The sequence below is a fragment of the Oryctolagus cuniculus genome, chromosome 5 (assembly GCF_964237555.1).
Source record: "Oryctolagus cuniculus chromosome 5, mOryCun1.1, whole genome shotgun sequence".
Lineage (NCBI taxonomy): Eukaryota > Metazoa > Chordata > Mammalia > Lagomorpha > Leporidae > Oryctolagus > Oryctolagus cuniculus.
The window spans coordinates 33,919,304-33,942,866 of record NC_091436.1 but is presented as its reverse complement, the minus strand read 5'-3'; the positions used below and the strand labels follow the sequence as shown (position 1 = coordinate 33,942,866).

Here is a 23,563-nt window from a genome sequence, read left to right as displayed (position 1 = left end):
ATGGAAGCCGATGGAAACTTACAAACTGACCAAAGCAAAGGAATGAATTCAGAAATTCAGGAGTAAGGAATGACACGTGGGGAGTGCTGAGAAAAGGATAATGACAAAAAAGGGAGAAATGTGAAATGCTGCATTCACTGTGAGAAAGGAAATGAAGGAACAAGATCCATCTTAGCCTTGGTGAATGTGAAGTGTCTATAGACACCAGTGGAGAAGTTCTATTTCAGGGGGCACTAAGCACACCAAATTCATGAGAATGATACCCCAGGGGCATGCCCCTAGGGAGACGTCCAGCATCAGTTAGATCCATGTGCTGGGACAGTAAGAGAACAGGTTTGGGTTGGAGACACAGATTTAAGAAGGATCAAGATGTGAGACACAGAGGAACTCAAGGATGTCATTTCAAAGAGAGCATATGGGATAAGAAAGCCAGAACAACAGGAGGCAGGTGCTGTGGCATAGCAGATAAAGTTGCCACCGGCAGTGCCAGCATCCCATATGGACAGCGGTTAGAGCCCTGGCTGTTCCACTTCCAGTTCAGCTCTCTGCTAATGCACCTGGGAAAGCAGTAGAAGATGGCCCAAGTCCTTGGGCCCCTGCACCCACGTGGGAGACCTGAAAGAAGCTCCTAGCTCCTAGCTTCAGATCAGCCCAGCTCCAGTCATTGCAGCCATCTGGGGAGTGAACCAGCAGATGGAAAATCTCTCTCTCTCTCTTTGCAATTGTGCCTTTCAAATAAACAAGTAAATTTTTAAAAAACAACAACAACAAAAAACATCATTTCAGAGAGAGAACGAGGAGTCCTAAGAGAAGTTAGAGAAATACACTAGCAGGAGAAATGTGGTCACTGAAATTAAGAGAGAAAAGTTCCAATGAGGATGTGGCTGTCAGCCTCAGAGTAATGCCAAGTTCAAGTAAGAAAGAACGAAAGTGTCTATTAATTTTGGCAACCAAGAGGTCATCTGACCTCAGCAGGAACACACTAGTGGGAAGGAGTACAGACAGAAGCCAGGGAACAGTATGAAGAGAGAACAAGAGATGAGAAAGTAGAGTAAGCAAACATTTTTAATTAAAAAAGAAAATAACTATCTCTTGCATTTTTGATGGATATTGAGCATTCTGGAAATCACTTTCTCTAGTAGAACACTGGAAGCTACTGATGATAAATGTCAATTTCATTGTATGATTTCTTTCAAAGTACCTTCATTCATTTATTGCTTGTTAATTTATTGAGCATGTGCTATGTTGAAGGCACTGAAGTGAATTCTGCAGATTTGGATACAGAAGAGACAGTACTTATCCTCAAGGAATTCACAGTCTGGGTAAAATAAATACACAGCACAGAAACAACTGCAATACTTCATGGAAAATGCAATGATAACAAAGGGCAGAGAGAACACAGCTTGGGAGATGGGTGTGGGTAAGCATACTCCACATGGTCCTCTGTAGCCTCTATTATCAATTTACTGATGATCAACTTCAAAATCACTCATCATTGCCTACTCTGTGTAATGGAGATTTGGGGGCCACTAGTATCTTAACAGTATTGGTTATCCGATGATATAACGATCACATCCTTTAATTTATGGAGATCTTATTCTGCTTCCTGTTTATAGTGTTCTAGGTAGGGTTTTGTACACTTACATTGTTGGGTTTTTATTAGAACATCTTCTCCATTGTGAGTTTATCCTTCCTTAGTGTTGGCATACCATACAGAGTTTCCTTGTATCTTACAGTTCCTCTTTCTCATAGTTAGCTATTCTTTATACTAAATATCCCTCTTTACCAATGTGTGATATCTGTCTGCTAACTGGACGCAGACTGTTAGAGATGAGTTTAAAAAAAAAGAGCAAAACATGGAAATATGGGCATGCACAGTGACAATAAAGATCCATGTAGTTAAGAAATTGTGAATGATCCAGTTTGGCTGGAGGACATGAAAGCTAAAGGGATTTAATGAGAGAAAAAAATTACAAGATTACAAAGATAAAGGAGCGGGTTTACTTAAGTGTGGCACACGAGTATAAGATGGGGAACACTGAGTGAAGCGAAGGATTCTTTGAACAGTACAACTAAGTGAGTACAACTGTACACTTTAAGATTAACTTGACAGTGATCCTATATGGCATGCAGAAAGGAGCATGTGAAGGCAATGTAAGAATTCAGGCCATGACAGGAGGAGAGAAGGAAAAGAGGGAGCCATGAAGAGGGAGATTGTGAAGGTAGTAGCACTCACCTTTGAAAACATCAGACACACATAATCTAAAAGGCTTATCAATGGATCGTTGAGGAGGCTTGAAGGAATCTAGAGGGAAAAGGACAAAATCAAGACTGAATTCAAAATGTAACTTTCCTGACTCATTCAAATGAATCCATTATATTCCCAGTTCTATAAAATTATCACTTTTTATAAATACTAATAGCAAACTATTATTTACATAATGCTTTGTAATTTATGAAATGTATTCACATGTCACACCACATGCTTTCAAAACAGGGAACTTAGCCTGTTGACTATCAATCCTATGCATTTTTTGGTAAAATTTATTTTATTTATTTGAAAGGCAGAATCAGAGACAGAGAAAAAAACAGACAGAAAAAGATCTTCCATCCACTAGTTCACTCTGCAAATGGCTACAATAACTGGGACTGAGCCAGGCACAAGGCAGGAGCCAGGAATGCCAACTGAATCTCTGCCCAAGCACTTGGGCCATCTTCCACGCCTTCTCAGGTACATTAGCAAGGAGCTGGACCAGAAGCTGGGTAGCCAGGACTCAAACTAGCACTCTGATATTGGACACCAGCATTATAGGCAGTAGCTTAACCTGCTGCACCACAACGCCTACCCTGAATCCTATCGTTTTTCATACACATTACTGTCTCCAATAAAGAACTTTAAAATTGTCATTAATATCATTTATAATGCATTGAAGTTAGAATGGCAGAATACTTACCAATGTGTTCTAATAAACATAGTCCTTTATACCACTTTGTGAGCTCACTTGACTGAGATCTTGTGATTAGGTTTTCACCACTGAGACCACTTGTAGGGATAAAAGCTACATCACTCTCCTATGAAAAAAAATGGAAGTATGAAGCTTATACAGTGATGCTTCTATCTTATTTTCAAATGTTTGTTTATTTTTTATTGGTAATGCAGAAAGAACAGAAAGAGATATCTTCCATTTGCTGGCTCACTCCCCAAACTCCTGCAACAACCAGGGCAGGGCCAAGCCAAAGCTAGGAGACTGGAACTCCCTCTGGGTCTCTCACAAAGGTAACAGAGATTCAAGTATTCAAGCTACTGTCTTCTGCTTCCCAGGATGCACATGAGCAGGAAGCTAGATTGGAAGCAGAGTAGCCAGTATTCGAACCAGGCTCTCCAACAAGGGGTGTGGGTGTCCTAAGTGGTGATGTAACCTGCTGCACCTCAAAGCCCACCCCAGTCGTGTTTTTAAAAAGTTAAAAAAGATTCATCATTACCAGAACTGCACCAAGTTTGCAAAAGCAACAACAATGTACTTTTCAAATGCATAAAAAAAAATCACAGAACTACAGTACAAAAGTCTGATCCAATAGTTTCCAACTTTTGTGATGTTTGTGGGAAACATGAATATTTATTCTAAAACACTCATACATTTTTATCTGGTTAAATAAGCATTTTATAGTCTTGCTGTAGAAATTCTTTTCTACAGGCTTCCACATTCTTCGGTGATCTCCCCAAATCTACACTATCTTATAATTTAACAGGTGGCAAAGTCTTTTACTTAAACAAAATCCAAAGCAAACACAATTTTTCCTTCCAAAGTGAAGTAAGCAAAAAAATATATAACCATGAATATTGGTTTTCCTCTTTTTTTTTTTTTTTTTTTTTGACAGGCAGAGTTAGACAGTGAGAGAGAGAGAGAGAGAGAGAGAGAGAGGTCTTCCTTCCATTGGGTCACCCCCAAATGGCCACCATGGCCAGTGCCGTGCGGATCTGAAGCCAGGAGCCAGGTGCTTCCTCATGGTCTCCCATGTGGGTGCAGGGCCCAAGCATTTGGGCCATCCTCCACTGCACTCCCTGGCCACAGCAGAGAGCTGGCCTGGAAGAGGAGCAACTGGGACAGAACTGGTGCCCCAACTGGGACTAGAACCCGGAGTTCCAGTGCCGCAGGCGGAGGATTAGCCTAGTGAGCCGTGGCGCCGGCTGGTTTTCTTCTCTCATATCAATAAGATGACTTAAACGTACTATTAAATAGATTTAAAATTCTCTTACCTTAAAACCTGCTTGCTTAAGAAAGTGCCCAAGTTTTCCAGTAATTTCTTGAAACCTTTCTTGCTGCCAATTAACCTGACAAAGATCCAATTTATTTTTAAAACTATGTTTCAGAACATGACATATAAAGTTTAAATTTCTGCAATAAAATATAAATAAAGCTATATAAAATATAAATATTAAGATTAAAATCCATCAAAATTCAAATTCAGAATAGCAGGTCTTACTATAAATATGACCTAAAATAATTTTCCTAAAACAAAAAGCTTAGAAATAATGTCCAATATATTTAGAACTTTTTTATACATGTGTATGCTAAAAGTAATCTCAAATTTGGGGGAGAAAAAGTGAATAATTTATTAAACTGTGCTTGGGTTAACTGTTCAAATAAAATTTCTGAACCCACCCCAGACAAACATACTAGAAAAGAATACATAATTAAATCCTAAAGACAAGGATATGCAGTGTTTAGGGGTAAGTGTACTAAAGTCTCCAACTTACATGGAAATGCATGCCAAACAAGATGATTGATTAATGGACAGATAAAAAATTGATTAATCGACAGATAAAAAGTAGATGGACCAATGAAAAATGTGATCAAGCAAGTAAGTAGTAGACTCTTAAGTGGTATATATAAAATGAGTACTTATTATAAAATTATTTCAAGTTTTCTTTAGTTTTTCATACTAAAATGCTTAGGAAAAAATTTTTAAATATGTATAATAATGAATAAAAGAATCAATAGAAAATATAGGTGAGTATCCCAGGGTAAGAAAATATCTTAAGTATAAAGAAAAAAGTCAAAGGAAAATATTTTAAATATGTGTCCAAAACACATCATAAACAAAATTAAAAGTGAGTAAACTACACAAGAAATTCCCAAAGCAAATGATTAACCTTCAAGATATATTCAAGTGCTAATGTATTTATGAGACTATATTTTTATAAATATAAATCTTTATGTTTTGAATATCAAATTAGAAAACAAGTTTTAATAACAGCAATGTTGCTAAGAATTTGGGGAAGTAAACAAATTATATGTGCCAAGAACAAATAACCTGAACATTTCTCAAAGGTATTTTGATCATATTCAGCAAGTCTTAAAAGGTAAATGTGTGTAGACCCAGAAATTTGCATAGAATAAAGTATTTCCACACACATGAAACAACTGGAAATGGTCAAAAGTAGGGAACTATTTAGATAAATAATGCCTTTAGAATAGACTAGAACAAAGCCATATAATCAATCTGTTTGCCCAAGAATTATTAATTAATACAAAAAAATAATTATTACTTAGAAGTGTGTGCAATAGTACTGTTATTTTTTTCTTAAAAGCAGATAATCAAACATTACAAGCCAATGTTATACAGAAAAAGATTATTTCCTATAAAAATAAATTGAATGGATATGCAAACTAAAATTATGTTATCTAGGAGGAAAGACAGTTGGAAATAGAGGTTATTTGCAGTTTTTACATTTTCATTCCATCACAATAAACATGTATTATTTTACAAATAAAAACTTTAAAGTTTTAAAAATTCATTTTGAAAATAAGACACCTTTCTTGCTTAAAAATTACTAATACTGTATTCATTTAATGAGAGCATAGTGAACGTATTCTTCAAAATCTGGCAGCTTGATTAACAAAATGTAGATTAGTCATATCTGAGGTCTTCCATATGGGCAGAATAACGTTAGTTAGCATCTAAAATGAATTCCAACAAAGCCCTTGAATACCTGATCCATTTTGTTGACTGCAACTGCAAGCTGTGTCACTCCAAGAGATCGGACCAGAAGGCCATGCTCTCGTGTCTGGCCTCCAGTCTCAAATCCAGCTTCAAACTCCCCCCTGCTGGCATCTACAACTAATACAGCTACATCTGCCTAAGGAAAAAAGAATAATCAAACTGAGAAATAACGTCACAGTATTTTAATTCAAAAGATAAATTATTCAATTAATTGTGTAGGTTTTACTTTTAAAGGCAGACCCTAACCTGACCTTTAACCTTATACCAAACACCAAAGCAAACCAAAGAATCCCACAGATATATTAAATTTATAAAGCATGGCACCAAAAATAATGACACAAAGAACAATCTTTAAAAGTCCATATTTGATTATGGAACAATTAAAATATACTAGATGAAGGGAGAAATACATAAAATTAATTCCTAAGTAAACAGAGACACATATTTATAACATATACAGTAAAAGTCATAATCTTAATATGAAATCTACCAAGTGAAAAAAGACACAGCTCTGTAGAAAGCTAGTTAAAGGTCAAAAGCAAGTAATTTGCTAAGGAAATACAAAATGCCCAGCAAACATTTAAAAAGTTCAAATTCACTGAAAAAAAAAAAAGAAAATTAAAAATACACTGACATATTTCCTGCCCTTCCATTTCTACAAATCACATTGTTGAGAATTCAAAAGACAGAATGATTTACTGTAGGCGAGGGTGCAGTGAGATGGGCATTCCACACAAGTTTATGGCACTGTTTATGCACAAGCTTTCTAGAAGGCATTTTCATAGTAACAATTGAGAGCCTTACAATTATGCAGATTTTACCTACCATCAATTCCATCTCTAGGACTTTATCTTAGAAATCATTATGTACCTACAAAGATATTCATCGGAGAATTATTCATCCTCCATAGTTACTGAAAAGGAACCTCATATAACAAAGGTTTCAAAGCTCTGTGAGCCACTGTGTGAATCAAAAAGACATTTCTCCTTTCAGACTCAAATTACACACACAAGAAAGAAGAAAAATGTTATCCTTTTGTTAGCTCATTTTCCTTCTTTGCCTTATGGAAACTAGATTTGCAGGTTCTCACTAGTCTTTTGTGTAGATCCTTCTCTTTGTGATTCACTTTCATTTGTGCAGCATTTACAAATTCCAATTTAAAATACCTTGTACAACCATACATCTTCCTTCATTTTCATTCCTATCAATTAATTACTGCCAATGCATTGTCAAGACATTTAAAAAAAAAATCCTCATTCTCTTCTACATGCCTTGTGTGTATACCTGTTCTCATAAAATCTCTTTTCTGTAATCCAGGATACCAATGAGCAAATGCAGGATTCCTCTCTTTAGTTATCTCTGACAGCTACATGAAATTCACTCTCTCTCAAAGGTCCTCTTTTATTCTATCCCCATCATTAACTGCTTGGCCTTTGGGGGAGAACAGAGTCTAGTTTTCTTTGTGTCCTTGGTGACACTTTATGTTGGTGCTGTCTATTTTTAAAGCATTTCACATACATTATTACATAATCCTCCCCATAACAGCAAATGAAATGGTCATGAAGTCAGTCAATAATTTATGATACTTTGCTTTTTAAGCTTTATAGCGTACATTAAAAGTATCCACATGATTTGGAGGGTAGAGCAATTGACACTATTATTTCTATTTGTTTTTCTTTTTATTCTTACTCAAATACTCTTTCGGCTTTACTTGTATTCTTCAGTGAAGTAATCATTTCTATCCTTCATAATTTATAATTCTGAACTCTAATATTTTCCATGAGATCCAGCTCTTTGCATCAAAGATTGTTAATTAGAAGTAAAACTGGAATAGATTTGAAAAGTGACTTGCAGCCACTAAAGGTCTCATGCCTCGGGTAAATTGTCAAGTTTCTCTGGGTTATAAACCCCAGGGCGCTAAATAATAGTTTATTACATAAAGTATCCCCCTGTAAGCATCCAAATCTCATGTTTAATAATTATAAATCTCCTTCTCATTAGATTTTGCTGAAGCTGTAAAACTGTATTTACCTTCTTAGGTTAACATTTGAAATGTATTGAATTATATCAAGATACTTAAGCTTTGTAAATATTCTACCGAATCTTATATCCTAAAACCATCTCCAAAAAATTACTGGGTAATTTCTCTATTAAAATACTTCCTATGCAATGGTTCCTGTCTTTGGGAATTTGAATGCCTATACACTTCCAAGAAAGGCTTTTGTGATCAAGCATATAAAGTGATCTCATAATGTATACAGTGTATGTGCTTCTTGCAGTGCATCTGCTAGCCTTTTTGTTTTTCTCTGTCTTACCTTCCTACCCTGTGATTTTTGAAAAGAGGTAGCATGCTCTCTGGTTCCCCAAAATCCCACCACAGCATTTCGTACACTATGCTACTTTATATTTTTTATTTCTTTGTTTTATGGAACTCAATTAGGTCATCTCTAAAACTCCTTTCTACTCTAATTCTATAAGAAATTTGGAATAAATTACCTTTTTTTTTAAAAGATTTATTTATTTATGTGAAAGTCAGAGTTACACAGAGAGAGGAGAGGCAGAGAGAGAGAGAGAGATCTTCCATCCACTGGTTCACTCCCCAATTGGCTGCAACGGACAGAGCTGCGCTGATCCGAAGCCAGGAGCTTCTTCTGGGTCTCCCACGGGGGTGCAGAGGCCCAATAACTCCTCTACTGCTTTCACAGGCCATACCAGAGAGCTGGATCAGAAGTGGAGCAGCCAGGTCTCAAACCGGCGCCCACATGGGCTGCCAGCGCTTCAGGCCAGGGCATTAACCCACTGCACCACAGCATCAGCCCCGGAATAAATTATCTTTATCATAACTCTGGACACTAAGGTAAAACATTTACTGTAACTACTAGTTCTAGTGTTTGCCTCTCCCACTAAACTATCCAAATGTGCTTTGTAGTCATTCACTCCTAACACTCCTACCATAGCACTTGGTACTTACCAGATATTCCATAAATATTTATTGAATCAAAGAAATACATACACACACACACACACACACATACAACGAAGTAAAGGGAAACTAAAACTAAACTGTATCCTTTGGTAAATCCAAGTATACTAATTTAAAAATGAGAAAAATATATAAAATTTTATGAAGATTATATTAAACTAAATGCATAAAAAGTGTCTCATGAGTGTCTAGTCCATATTAGGTATTCAGTATAAGTGATTATACTTCAAACTTTTATCAAATTCAGTCCAGAATCTTAAGATTATATATCAACTTTCTAAAATGGAAACAAATAATTTCTCATTGATCTTCAAACATATCCATACTTATTCATACAGCATCCCTTTAGGTTGACAAGTGTTCATATGCATTCTCTTTTAAATGTTTATTTATTTTTCATCATCTGGTTCTCTCCCCAAATGCCTGCAAATAGACAAGGCTAGCCCAGAACTAAGCCAGGTGCCCAAAATTTCATCCAGTTTTCTCATGTGGGTGGCAAGGGCCCACATCTGCCACCTCTCAGAGTGCGTTAGCAGGAAGCAAGATCAGAAGCAGAATAGCCGAGACTCAAAGTGGGACTCAGAAAATAGGATGCAGATACCCCCATGCTGCAGGTTAACCACCACAGTGCCTGCCCTTAATATTCCCTTTCAATGAATGGAACTCTGAAAATAGTCAACTGCTTAAAGTCACATTTTTGCCACATGACAGAGCCCAATTTGTTAATTCTTCATGTTTTTCAATAATCATCCATTATGAAAGAAATCAATGCCATATGGTTATATTGCTATTTTCACTGCTTCTACTATTTAAATTTAAAGTTACTTATCTTTGGGTATTTTTTTTCCAGTATCCTTCATTTAAGAGTGATCTAAATTTAAAAACTGTAAGTTATAGTTATTCCTCAGCATCCTCAGGAAACTGGTTCTAGGATCCCTTCAGATACCAAGTTCAAGTCCCTTACATAAAATTGTGTAGTATTTGCATATCCTTCCATATACCCCAAGTCAGTCATCTATTTATAACTTACAATACCTAATACAATGAAAATGCCATGTAAAGAACTGTCATACCATATTGTTTAGGGAACAATAACAAGGAAAATCAATCTGCATGTCTTGGGTACAGATTTTTTTTTTTAATATTCTCCATGTGCATTGGTTGAATCCACAGGTAGGAGCCAAAAGAAACTGGGAGCCAATTGCATTTTTTAGTATAAACAAATAAACTACTTGGAGGGGGACCCTCAAACTTACTTATCTCTGCATAAATTAGTTTGAAAAACAGAAAGGCTGGGTGTTTTGTGCAGCAAATAAGATGAGGCTTGGAGCACACACACACCCCATATTGAGCGCCTGGGTTCGAGGGCCAGCTCTATATCCAATGCTAGTGTCCTGCTAATGTGCGTCATGGGAGGCTGCAGGTGATGGCTCAAGAAGTTGAGTCCCTGCCACCAACATGGGAGACTTGGATTGAGTCCCTGGATCCTGGCTGTGGTCTGGCCTCAGTCTAGATGTTATAAGCATTTGGGGAGTGAACCAGCAGATGGAAGATTTCTCTCTCTCTCTCCCTCTCCCTTTCTCCCTTTCAAATAAAAATAAGTAAGTAAAAGTGCTTTTAATTTAAAAATAGAAAACTGAGTATATATTGAGTAAAATAAGGCAGATTTGAAATACTAACTTCAATTTATTAAATAGAATACAAAGCTACACTTCATCAAGTACTTTTCCACTATTCTTACTATACAGAAATTATTAGCTTCTACACATTTCTTTGTTTATAAAGTACACATAGAGAAATCATGAAAGACACAATATTTCTTCCAAAATTTTTAAACTTAAAATTATTAATATTAAAATATTTTAGAAGTTAAAATCTCAGTTATAACCTCAGAATCAGGAATTTTTATGTACAGTCAAACAGTGCACCATCATTAAGGAAATACCTAGTACCTGGGCTGCTCCTGTAATCATATTGGGAATAAAATCCTTATGGCCTGGAGCATCCATTAATGTAATAACTTTGGTTGTGGTTTCAAACTTTGTCATACCAACATCCATCGTTACTCCCCTTAAACAAAACAAAACATTGTTAGAATGCACTATATAAAACAAGAGTTCTATGGATTAAATCATTAAACTATAGGCTGACAAGTAACAATGCGAATTTTATTACATAAATCATTATTTTGAATAATTAAAGTATCAATTAGGGCTGGAATTTCTGCTAAATACAATTATACTTCTATGGCATTAAAACAAGGTTGTGGATACAGCAAGAACTCAATCAAAAGGATTGTTATTTCCCATTTCCTTGCTTTTTTATGTTTTAGTAAGAAATAGTATGAAGTATAAATAAAGAAAAATATATGGGGACATCTCTAGTGGGGGGAAAATAAATACTGCACATGAGAAAAGACAACATGAAAACTCATCACTATCAACAGGTAATGTCCTTATGTTTCATGGTTATACCTCACCTATTTATACAAATAAACTTGTGAAATTCTCATTTGCAAGGTTAGTCAGTAAGTAATGCATTTAGAAAATATGGAGAATCCAAGGAGACCTAACTTTTTAAAAACTGAGAGAAATGAATGGCAGTTTACTTTGTGTGCCTTTCCATCTCCTCTGGAGACCAGACACAATGAACGCCTCTTTTCAGTCACAAGAATGTAGATTGAGATTATAGGGAAGCTGAGGGAAGGTCCACAAGGTCACTGAATCACTCTTGACCTCTGGAACTTAGAAGAGGAACTCGGGTGGGCAATCATCGTAGTACCCGCTGCATCATCCAAAGCAGTGGATGACAGCCCTCTCTTTCATTTTCACGAGTCCCAACGATTCTAATGAACTCAGGTCCCCCCTCAGAGTCAGGTGACTATGGTTTCCTCAGTCATGGCATCTGAGTTTAATCTGAAGTGATGGGCCAAAGTGAGGTATAGTTCTCCTTAATAATCTCCAAATAACCTATGGATCACGGCATTTCAGAATAGTGATGAACCATGACTAATCTATGTAATAAAGGGATATTCTAAAAATAGTATCATCCTGAGAAACCGAAGACTAGTAGCAGTAAAAGTACAACAGTCAGTAAGCAGCAACATCATCCAAAAAAGACCCCTAAAATGAGTGATGATTATAGGAATCAGATCATTAGCTAACTTGCCAGCTTAATTCACAAATTAATTAAATTCGACCAAATTATTTGCACTCAAATTATACTGTCTCCAATCTCTTATTTACTAGATGACACAAAGAAAACTAAAAGCCATATACTTTAACAATCTGCTTGTTGGGCTGACAAGCAGAAATTATGTATGCTTCTAATACTGATGTCATATACAATTCTACTGTTTACAAAAAACTGGCAGCTGTCCGGCTAATTTTTCTTACCAAGGTGGAAAACAGGTTCATGGTGCTATACAGAATTTATAAGACACTTACAAGGGGATAAAAACCTGCTATGATATAAAGTCCTACTTATTAGAAGAGCTAAGGAACATTGTGACCAGTTTTACCAATGATTACCTTATATATTATAATGCAGGTTATCCAAGACTATGAGAAAATAAACATATCCATGAAAAAAGTATAGAAATCTAAATATCTCTAATTATACTCAGATTGAGGAAATTGGGGGAATGCAATTTAATTTAGTCATCATTTTGAAACAGTTACACTTAATCACTAAGGTGCCCTTGGTTCTCCCACCGTTTACAGCCCTAAAATAATACATATCACTACTACAAGAAATATTGTACTTTAGCCAGAAGTATATGAGTGGCTGTATTCTCCTGCTAGAATTTCCACCTCTCCCCTCACCAAATTAGCATTGAACATAGTAACAAAGACAGAAGGGAGTAACTGACTGAATTATATCTCAGTGGCAGGTTATGGGTTTAATTACTTATTTAAAGTATAAAATAAGTAAGTGTGGTAATCTAGATATAATGGTCACTTTGATCCTGAAAGAAGAGAGTTCACTACTGTTGCCTTTCCTTTACAACCTATTATAAAATTAAGTCTTAACTCATAATTTAAATTCAATATCAAGGCAATCAGGCATAAAGGGAAGTAGTAACAGGATCTTCTCCCATAGAATAATTAGCTTAGGGTTTTTACTAATTAACTTCTATGTGTTTTTTGTTTTAGCTTTGATTTATTCTCATAGAATTTGGGAGAGTACAAAGAAGCTATTTATAATGAAAATTACAAGAAATACTTCTCTCTGATAATTAGAAGTTTCTCTCTGAATATAAAATCCCTAAAGTATTTCATGGCATGTTTCATATATTCAACACATATTACTAATTTAAAAAGACTATATCATTTCAAACTGAAAATTCTGAAATATAGTGACTACCTTTCTCTTTCTTCACCAGTCTCATCCAAGACCCATGCATACGCAAACGAAGCTTTGCCAGCCTTTTTAGACTCCTGTTCATACTTATGCATAGTTCTTTTGTTTACATTACCCAGGAGATAAAGCATATGGCCCATCAGAGTACTTTTCCCAGCATCAACATGACCTATGGAAAATTGATTCAAGATTAATACCAGGCACATTTCACAAGCTGTTCACACTGAGGCGTTGCATGACAGTGTAATTCAATAGTTCACTGCAGTGTTTATGGAGTATACTGAATACCAATTTTTAACAAACGACAGATAAAACATCTAAATGCGGGGTGGGGGGGGCATGTCCCTTTAGAGGGGGAGATTTCCCTCATTTTTATAAATTAAAATTTTCAATAAGACATGCCATTCTCAAAATGTGCACAACATGAAAATGCGGCAACAGGTCCACCAGCCTCCTTGGAAACGCGGCATCATTTCCGCAGGGTGACCAGGAAGCCATTATGATGCAACAGCTCCTTGCTTTCTGTCCATTACACCCACAGAGGAACACAGAGCTTCGGGGCTGCCCCACAAGGCAGTGAGGCTCGCGAACCTGGAGGCACAAAGGGCATTACCAATGACCACTAAGTTGAGGAGCTGCTTCCCTCCTTGCCGCTTCTCCAGTTCGGCTTTCACATCGATTTGCTGCCGCAGCCTGCCGGGCTTCTTCACCAGCGCCGCCGGGGAGCTCTGTTCTTCCGACACCTGCCCCGCGTGAGGCGCGGGAGCGGATTTCGCCGTGTGCTCCAGACCGCCACCAGAAGCAGCACTGCTGGTATCGTCACCTTTCTGAGGTGTGTGGAAACCATGACCATTCTCTTGGGAAGTTACTCTAAAGAAAGCAGTTAGGAAAACACTGTTTTAAGCCGACTCTACTTATGAGTCCTTTTTTTTCCATAACTCTTTACACCTCAAACCCAAATGCCTCTGCCAAGTGGTTAGAGTTTGCTAAAAGGGGGATGGCATAAGCTAGACCCAATCACACAAATACAAACTGGAAGATCCCAGATGAAAAAAATACTCTATCAAAGGAAAAAAAAAAAATCCTGTAAACTAACTAAACCTTAAAGTCCAAGCCTTGGTCATATAATCAATCCTATCAAAAAAGATGGCATAAAGGAGGTATAAAGGAGGTTTTTTTTTTATGGCACCACGTTACTGCAGATAAAATTAGCATTAAAAAAAGTTTTGCCCCTAATTTAAAATCTTTTTTGCTCAAATGCTAACTTTAAGGGAGATATCACTAAATGACTACAGTTTCTTAATATTTCTGTCAAAGGTATTTTAATTTATTAACTCAGTAAACTTGATTATTAAAAACTGTAACATATACTAGGCACATATATACTAACAAAAGGTATACAAATGAAAGATTTCACCACTACTCCCAAAAGCTTAGAACCTAGTGAGGAATTCAGATATATAGAGACAAGACAATCAGGCTTTTTTTATTCATTCCTTGACAATGCTGATACCTCTAAAAGTAAACTTTGATTTCAGTTCTCTATTAGCTCTTTGACTACTCCCCACAGAAAGCAGTCCCAGTGCTAACCCAGTGGGTTAAGAGCAGCCTGGAACACATACATCTCATGTGGGCGAGCTCAGGATCAAGTCCTGCCTGCACCTGCCACCCAGCTGCCTGCTAATGCATACCCGGGGAATCAGCGTGGTATGCTCCATTACTTGGGTCCCTGCCATGTGTGTAGGAGACCCTGACTGGGTTCTGGACTTCGGGCTTTGGCTAGACCCAGTCCAAGCTGTTGCCAGCATTTGGGGAATGAATCAGCAGATGGACGACCTCTTTCTGTCTCTGTGTTTCTCCCTCTCTCTGTGTCACTCTGCCTTTCAAGAAAATAAACAAGGGGCCGGCTCTGTGGTGCAGCGGGTTAATGCCCTGGCCTGAAGTGCCGGCATCCCATATGGGCTGCTCCACTTCCCATCCAGCTCTCTGCTGTGGCCTGGGAAGGCAGTAGAAGATGGCCCAAGTGCTTGGGCCCCTGCACCCAAGTGGGAGACCCGGAAGAAGCTCCTGGCTTCGGATTGGCACAGCTCCGGCCGTTGCAGCCAATTGGGGAGTGAACCAGTGGATGGAAGACATCTCTCTCTCTCTCTCTGCCTCTCCTTCTCTCTGTGTAACTCTGACTTTCAAATAAATAAATAAATCTTTTTTAAAAAATCATTTTTGAAAAAAGAATAAAGCCAATTATATCCAGCTCAACATGGGGCAAGCAAAGCAGTACACAGAGAAAACAGTATGTAAAAATCACTCAAGACTACATTTTCTTTTTTGTTCACAGTAAAAAAAGAACAGATTAGTTTTTCCCTCTTACAGCATTTTTTTATGCTTGAAATTAATCCTCTTCTTAAATCTTAGGAAAAGAGGCACATTAATTTTATTTGCAACTTCATTCTTATTTATTTTGTTTTTCCAAGTCTCCAATAACCAACTGAGGTATTCATTTTTTAGCACTGCATAAATAAATCAGCTTCACTTCAAACTACAAGGAAAAAAATTTTAATATGTGGAAAACATTCCTATACTTTTAAAGGGTTCCAATAGGCTGAATTGAGAAAAATCAAACTTCCACCTTTGATTATAATTTGCACATATTTCAACAACAGCTAGTTCTAAAAAATAAAGCATGACAACTATGTCTTCAGAATATTAAAAAACAGAAATACTACAAATTACAACAAAAGTAGTCTACCAGAATGGTAAGACATATGCTTGGGTTCCGATCAGACCTGGGAGAAATCACTCAGTCTCAGGCTTTAGTTCTTTGTGTTTTCGCTACAGACTTTTTTCCTTCATGGAACAGTTAAGACTCAATCTGAGACGGAACACAGACAGCAGCAGACCCAATACGTTGACAGAGGGACTTGAAGCTCAGCTCACCCTCCACTTCAGGCAGCCCTCAGAGGGGATATTTGGGATGGAAAGAGCTTCATAAACACAGATCTGACTGGATCATTTACATTCTACAACATGAATGGTTTGGTTTTCTCTCACTTTCAGAAGAACATTCTCTTTGAAGTAAATATCAGGTAAACTGAATATTTGTTCACTAAAATTGGATAGCATTAGAGGGATATGGCCAAAATCACTAGAAAAGCATGCTAGGTAAGTCTACACTTAGTAAAATCTTCTCTACATTATGATGCAAGAGTTGATGTCTTCATTTGAAAAACCTCTTAAGGTTTAAAAATGGCTATTCTGGGTTCAGGTCTATAATTATTGACTAGAATGAAGTTAGTTGAATGTTTTTCAGATGCTTTCTGGCATAATTTTGTAATCTTATCTAATACTATAAAATGACTAATCTCTTGTTTTTCTAAATCACCTTCCCAAAAAGAGAACTATTTACATATAAATTTAGAGGCTTAATCTTTCTTCTTAGGATTCTTAGAAGCTAATATTTTAGATTTACAAGGTTAAATGTATTTGTTCTACATGCAATACTCTAATCATTTTTATTTATTTATTTATTTTTGACAGGCAGAGTTAGACAGTGAGAGAGAGAGAGAGAGAGACAGAGACAGAGAGTTATAGACAGAGAGAGGCAGAGAGAAAGGTCTTCCTTCTGTTGGTTCACTCCCCTAATGGCCACCACGGCCGGCGCTGCGTCGATCCGAAGCCAGGAGCCGGGTGCTTCCTCCCGGTATCCCATGTGGGTGCAGGGACCCAAGCACTCGGGCCATCCTCCACTGCCCTCCCGGGCCACAGCAAAGAGCTGGACTGGAAGAGAAGCAACCGGGACTAGAACCCAGTGCCCCAACCGGGACTAGAAACCGGGGTGCTGGCGCTACAGGTGGAAGATTAATCAAGTGAGCCAAGGTGCCGGCCTTTGAACAATCATTTTTATTTACATGAATTTTCTAGAAAAATATTGGCTGTTTTTAGTATTAGTGAAGAAAAGCTTTCTTTTTTCAGCTCCTTCTAAGCAATGCATTATCCTTTTTTTAGTAAGTCACTATTGAGAATCACATGTAGAAACAATGCTGAAATCTACTCAAAAGTGCTTCATTACGTTTCTTTTTTTTCTTTAAGATTTATTGTATTTATCTGAAAGGCAGATTCTCTCTCTCTCTCTCTCTCTCTCTCTCTCTCACACACACACACACACACACACACACACACACACAGTTCTTGAGAGAGTAAGAGAAATACAGTGAGTTCGTTCTCCCATCTGCTGATTCATTCCCAGCTAAAGCTGGCTCAGGCTGAAGGCAGGAGCCTGGAACTGCATTGGGGTATCCCATGCGGATGGCAGGGGCCCAAGCACTTGTGCCATCTTCTGCTGCCTTCTCAGACACATTAGTAGAGAGTAAGATTAGAAGTAGAGCAGCCAGGAATCAAACTAGTGCTCCGATATTGGATGTTGGCATTACAGGTGTAGCTTAACCTACTGAGCCACAATGCTGGCCCCTTTGTGTGCTTTCTTGAGATTAAACCAGAACATCCTAAATATTGCCTTTACTATAGCTCTCAAAAAAATTCTATAAAACTATAGCGTGGAGGGGCCAGTGCTGTGACGCAGTAGGTTAATCCTTTGCCTGTGGCACTGGCATCCTATATGGGTGCCTGTTCTAACCCCAGCTGCTCCTCTTCCAACCCAACTCTCTGCTATGGTCTGGGAAAGCAATAGATGGCCCAAGCACTTGAGCCCCTGCACCCGCATGGAAGAAGCTCCTGGCTCCTGGCTTCGGATCAGCTCAGCTCCAGCTGTTGCGGCCATCTGGGGAGTGAACCAGTGGATGGAAGACCTTTCTCTCTGCCTCTCCCTCTTACTGTCTGTAACTCTACCTCTCAAATAAATGAATAAAATCTTAAAAAAAAAAAAAAAGTATAGCTTGGAAAAAAGAAAAAGACAAAAAAAAAGTATAGCTTAATTGTGTTAGGCACTACAAAGTATTTCTGAGTATCTCAATTTCTAACTACAAATTGTCACATTTTGAGGACTTCTCCTATCCTACAGAGCCACATTAAAATACTGACTCACAGACTTTTCTCTAATTTTCATACTACATTTCCAAAGACTGTGATCAATAAACATTAAATGACTAGTCCTTGAAAGGGATACAATGCTGAGCACTAACAGTCCCTGTCTTCATGAAGCACATAATCTGGTAAACTTCCGAACCACCTGCATTGCATTTGTTAAAAACAGAGTTGCATTTTCAATATTATTAATTTGTATTGATTATTTTTATGTCTTGATCACTTGTTATTCATTATTTTAATAATTATTCATTTACATACCTATGAATTTAGTTTTAATTTGGAAACGAATTTGGGCTCCTTTGTATGTTGTTTTCTAAGACTTCTAAAACCTTTTGCATTAAGACGATAAAAGCCTTACAACAGGGGTGACCATTGGATGTAGCCATTAAGCAAGGGATGCTGCCAACTCACATTGGAGTGCTTAAGTTAATGCTCCTGCTCTACTTCTGATCCAGCTTCCTTGTTAATGCACCTGGGGCAGCAAGTGGTAGCTCAAGGACTTAGGTCCCTGCAAAAGACATGGGAGACCCTGGTAGAGTACTGACTGACTTCAGCTAGGCCCAGTCTTGGCTACTGCAGGCATTTGGGGAGTGAACCAGCAGATGGAAGATGTCTTTGTCTCTCTTTTTTTACTTTGCCCTTCAAATAAAGAAATGAAACTACAAAGATAAATAAAATCTTTACAATAAGGAAATACATATATTTATTTTATTTTCCTCTCTCAATGTAAATAATCTCATAATAGAATTAAATGGTACTCAAGACATAAATATAAAAAGGGAATTTAGGATTCCTCAACTCAATTAAGAAAGAAAAAAGATACTAATTAGGATATTTATGACTACATCAGAATTCAAAATTATTTTACCAGCTTACTCAAAATAAAAATGATCTTTTTCTTTCAAGCAATCATTGATAATGTAAACTGAACGCTTACTATGTCCTATATAGAGTCCTTTCTCTCACTAAATGAAATCTAGTGAATAAAGTTCTGCTTTTTTAAAATCCAAAAACTGAAAAAGAGGAACACTGAGCCTTTCCAATCAAGATTCATGATACTTCCATTAATTTACTTAAAAGAATGCTATAGGGTGGGAGGGACGGTATGGGGGGGAAGCCATTGTAATCCATAAGTCGTACTTTGGAAATTTATATTCATTAAATAAAAGTTAAAAAAAAAAAGAATGCTATAAAGAGGAAAAAATAAGCCTACAAAGTTTATATTTCTTGATGTTAAGAAAACCCTCTACTGTTATAGTTGATAACAATGTTTTTTGGTTTTTTTTTTTTTTTGATCCTCTTGGCAAACAAAATGCATGGCTTATAAATTACAGATTTAGAGAATGATTAAAAATTGAAAATTTTAAAGAGGTTAAAATTAATAATTTCAAATAATGCTTCTGAGCCTCAAGCAAACCAATTCCTTTGTCTATAAAACTCCCTGGGAGAATTCTAGAGGCTGTGATAAGAAAGAACAATCAAATGCTACTAAAATACAATTTATTACCCAGCTCATAAGACCTCTGAAATTCTATGTATGCTTCATTTTGTCTTTTCTACCATGGTTCATTTTACTGAATATGAAAATTTTAGAGTTATTATTTTAATTATTAAAAAATTTAACTAGTGATTCCATGATTCACTGACTACATGTAACTCCCAAAACCCTGCTTTCCTGTGCCACCTAGTGGTATAAAAATTCCCTGTCTCACAATGCTACATTTCATGAAATCATAGGTTGTTTTTTTTGTAATGTTAAAGTGGCTACAAATTATTTATGTGAGGAAACTGACAATGAGAGTAAGGAATATACAAATAAAACTTGAATCAAGCCTAATTTCTCAACCTGTCTCTTTGTACTAAGTTATACTGAAGACATGGGATACTTCAATGTATGTAAAACTGAAACATTCTCTTTCTTACAGACCAATAGGAGACAATACTGATTTCAAAACAGGGAAGGAAACTTAAAATCTTACCCAGGCACTTCAAATCCCATAGTTTGCTTCTTTCCAGATACTGTCATTTTAGCAACTTTTGGCACAATTTCAGATTCACTTCGAGATGCCTGGGAATTTACTGATTTTCCTAATTAAGGAATAAAACATAAAAGTTTAATTAATTAAAATTGACTTTTAGAATACATATTATATAGTATTTAAATTATAGATGATGATAATTTTCACAGATTTCACATCTTGAAAAACACATGTCTTTTCTCTAAAAAAAAAAAAAATCAGTGGGATTAAAATGCTGAAAGAGATTCCTTTATCACTCTACTCTGGGAAATCCCCTATTGTCAGGACTCTCCTGGGCTTAACCTATACCAAATCTCTTCCTAATTTTGAACTGACTGTTAAGTTTCAGTATTAAGAGGTCACAAGGTGGTTTGTGCACTAAGCCTTGTTCTGACATTACACCTAGACCCTATTCCTCCCTCTCCTACCACACCCTTTCACAATACTAAAATTGTTTGGTCAGTTAGCAGATGGCTAAACTATTTTTAATCCTGTGAGATTTATAAATTGATGAACAAGTTGAGAATCTGCTGAATGGTGAATGCTGTATATATTTCACTTGCATGCAAGACTAGACTGAGTTAGATACATGACATCTATAAACAATATGGGTGAAAGGTCACTGTTGAATAAATGAATTCAGAAAAATGAATTATGAACTATATGAAAGACTTTACTGCATTTGATCCTTATAATCATTTTTTAATAAATTTTTATAATCTGCAAAAAGATTATCATGAGGATTGGATCTACATAAAACTATGGAAAATGCATCTGCTATAATAGTAAACATATAAACAGAAACTACTAAATAATTAAAAGAGATAATGTACAGAACTCATTCAAAATGTCTGCTATGTGACTACCATACGCTAGAAACACAAGAGTGAACAACAGCAGACATAGTACTTGTGCTAAGAGTCTACAGTGTAGTGAGGAAAACATCAAATAATCAAAAACCATAAAATTATAAATGTCACTAGTATCAAAGAATTTATATATGATGCCATAAGATTTGATAATGTAAATGAATGAGAGAGGTTTCCTAGGAAAGCAAGAATTGGAGGTAAGATACCAAAATGAGTAGAAATTCACTAGTACAGGGCAGGCTTTGTGGTGAAGCAGGTTAAGCCTTTGGCTGAGATACCTGTTTCCCCTATCAGAGTACCTGGTTTGAATTCTGGGTACCCCACCTTTCCAATACAGCTTCCTGCTAACGTGCCCAGATGGAGCTCCTGGCTCCTGGCTTCAGCCTGGCCCAGACCTGACTACTGCAGGCATATGGGGAGTGAATCAGCAGATGAAGGATTTCTTTTCTTTCTCCCCTCCCCCTTTTCCCTCCCTGCCTCTCCCTCTCATTAGCTGTCTCTCAAACAAATAAATTAAAATCTTCCAAAAAAAATTGGAAATTAAGTGGTACAGAAAGGAAAAGCATTTCAAACATGGAGAGTAGCTTGCCATAATGGCCCTTAGAGGAGGAACTTGCAGTGCTTCGGAACCAGGGAGAGCAGAAGGGGCACCAAGTGAAATTGAAGAGTTGGGCAGGCCCAGCAGGACATTGAGGCCGTATCTCAGATTCTGAGCTAATCAACAGGGACTACCAAAATGAGGTAAGAAAGAGGAGGAAGAAGAAATAGAGAAGGAAGACTAAAGTAAAGGAACAACTGAAAATACACAGATTAGGGGTGGGAAATATTGGGAATTTGGACCATGTGAGGCTTTCTAAAGGAAACATCAAGTAGGCAGTTCAACACACTGGTCAAGCTCAAAGGAGAGGCCTCAGCTGGAGCACATATTTGTGATTCATGAGCACATAATCAACAGTTGAAGACACAGATCTAGATGAGATCACCAAGGGAGAGAATAAGAAGAGGGGTGGTCCTAGAACAAGATCTTGGAAGCATCCCAGCATTTAATCACAAGGTAGGGGACAATGCACCTACAACAAGGTGAAGGCAAGTCAACAGAAGATAGCACCAAGGAAGCTAAAGGAGGAGAGCATTTGATGAAGGTAGCATCACCAAGATCTGAGGCTGAGTCAGTTGAGATGAGTACTGAAAACATTCACTGGTGACATAAGCACTTTAGATAAAGGTCTGGGGTAGAGCTAGCAAGAGTCATTTGAAAGACGTGAGGGAAAGAAAAGCCAGAATATGTTAAAATGTAAGAAAGATAAGAAAAGAGGCAAAAGTATATATACACTACTTTTTGTTTGTTTTTGAGGGTTTTTTTTTAAAGAAGATTATTTATTTGAAAGGCAGAGTTACATAGAGACAGGGAGAGACAAGGAGAGAGAGAGAGAGAGAGAGAGAGAGAGAGAGAGAGAGATTCTCCATCCACTGATTCATTCCTCAAACAGCCACAACAGCTGAAGCTGAGCCAGATGGAAGCCAAAAGTCAGGAGCTTCATCTGGATCTCCCATGTGGGTGGCAGGGGCCCACAGACTTGGGCCATCTTCTGTCGCTTTTCCAGGTGGATTAGTAGAGAGCTGTATCAGGAGTAGCCGGGACTCAACCCTTACTCATATGGAACGTCAGCATTGCAGGCAGCGGCTTAACCCACTGTACCACAACACCGGTGGCACCACCACTTCTCTTCTATAATTTTATACCCCAAGACACTGCAATAACAACATTTTAGTTTTTTCTTTTATTCTTATTTATTTATTTACTTGAATGGCAGAGTGACGGGATGGGGAGTGGAGAGAAAGAGATCTTCCATCTGCTGGTTCATTTCCCAGATGTTCACAACAGCCAGGACAGGGCCAGGCCTGATGTCTCCCATGTGGGTGGTAGAAACCCAAGTACTTGTGCCATCAACTGTTGCCTCCCAGGCATATTAGCTGAAAACTAGATCAAAAGCAGAGGTAGAACCTGATCCCAGGCACAATGATAAGGGATGAGGGAGTCCCAAGTGACCAGCTGAGCCTGCTGTACCACCTTTGCTCCCTTTTTTTGGCTTTTTAATAACTCATTTGGAAGTAAATGTAACACAGACTGACATGAAGCATTTTATCTATAGTCTTTATCCCATTTGAAGTAAAAAGCTACATATTTCAGGGCAAAAATTAGTAATGTGTTTGATTACAGAGTACTTCACCAATCACTGGGCAATTACACCATGTCTAGTATGTGTATGTTAATCCTTTTCTAA

General features: G+C 37.3%; 1 protein-coding gene across 2 annotated transcripts in view; it reads right to left on the bottom strand.

Moving 5' to 3' along the window:
* HBS1L (HBS1 like translational GTPase) overlaps nucleotides 1–23,563 on the bottom strand; it is a 94,164-nt gene that overhangs the window by 17,093 nt on the left and 53,508 nt on the right. For both annotated transcript variants that reach the window (XR_011388512.1, XM_051854308.2), the window contains exons 5-12: nucleotides 20,371–20,479; nucleotides 13,965–14,221; nucleotides 13,355–13,520; nucleotides 10,942–11,059; nucleotides 5,996–6,142; nucleotides 4,259–4,333; nucleotides 2,955–3,072; nucleotides 2,237–2,305 (exon numbers count right to left, since the gene is read on the bottom strand). Coding sequence is in view for 1 of the 2 variants with exons in the window: in XM_051854308.2 (XP_051710268.2) it covers nucleotides 2,237–2,305; nucleotides 2,955–3,072; nucleotides 4,259–4,333; nucleotides 5,996–6,142; nucleotides 10,942–11,059; nucleotides 13,355–13,520; nucleotides 13,965–14,221; nucleotides 20,371–20,479 (1,059 nt within the window). In the remaining variant the exon portion in view is untranslated. The remainder of the gene's footprint in view (nucleotides 1–2,236; nucleotides 2,306–2,954; nucleotides 3,073–4,258; nucleotides 4,334–5,995; nucleotides 6,143–10,941; nucleotides 11,060–13,354; nucleotides 13,521–13,964; nucleotides 14,222–20,370; nucleotides 20,480–23,563) is intronic.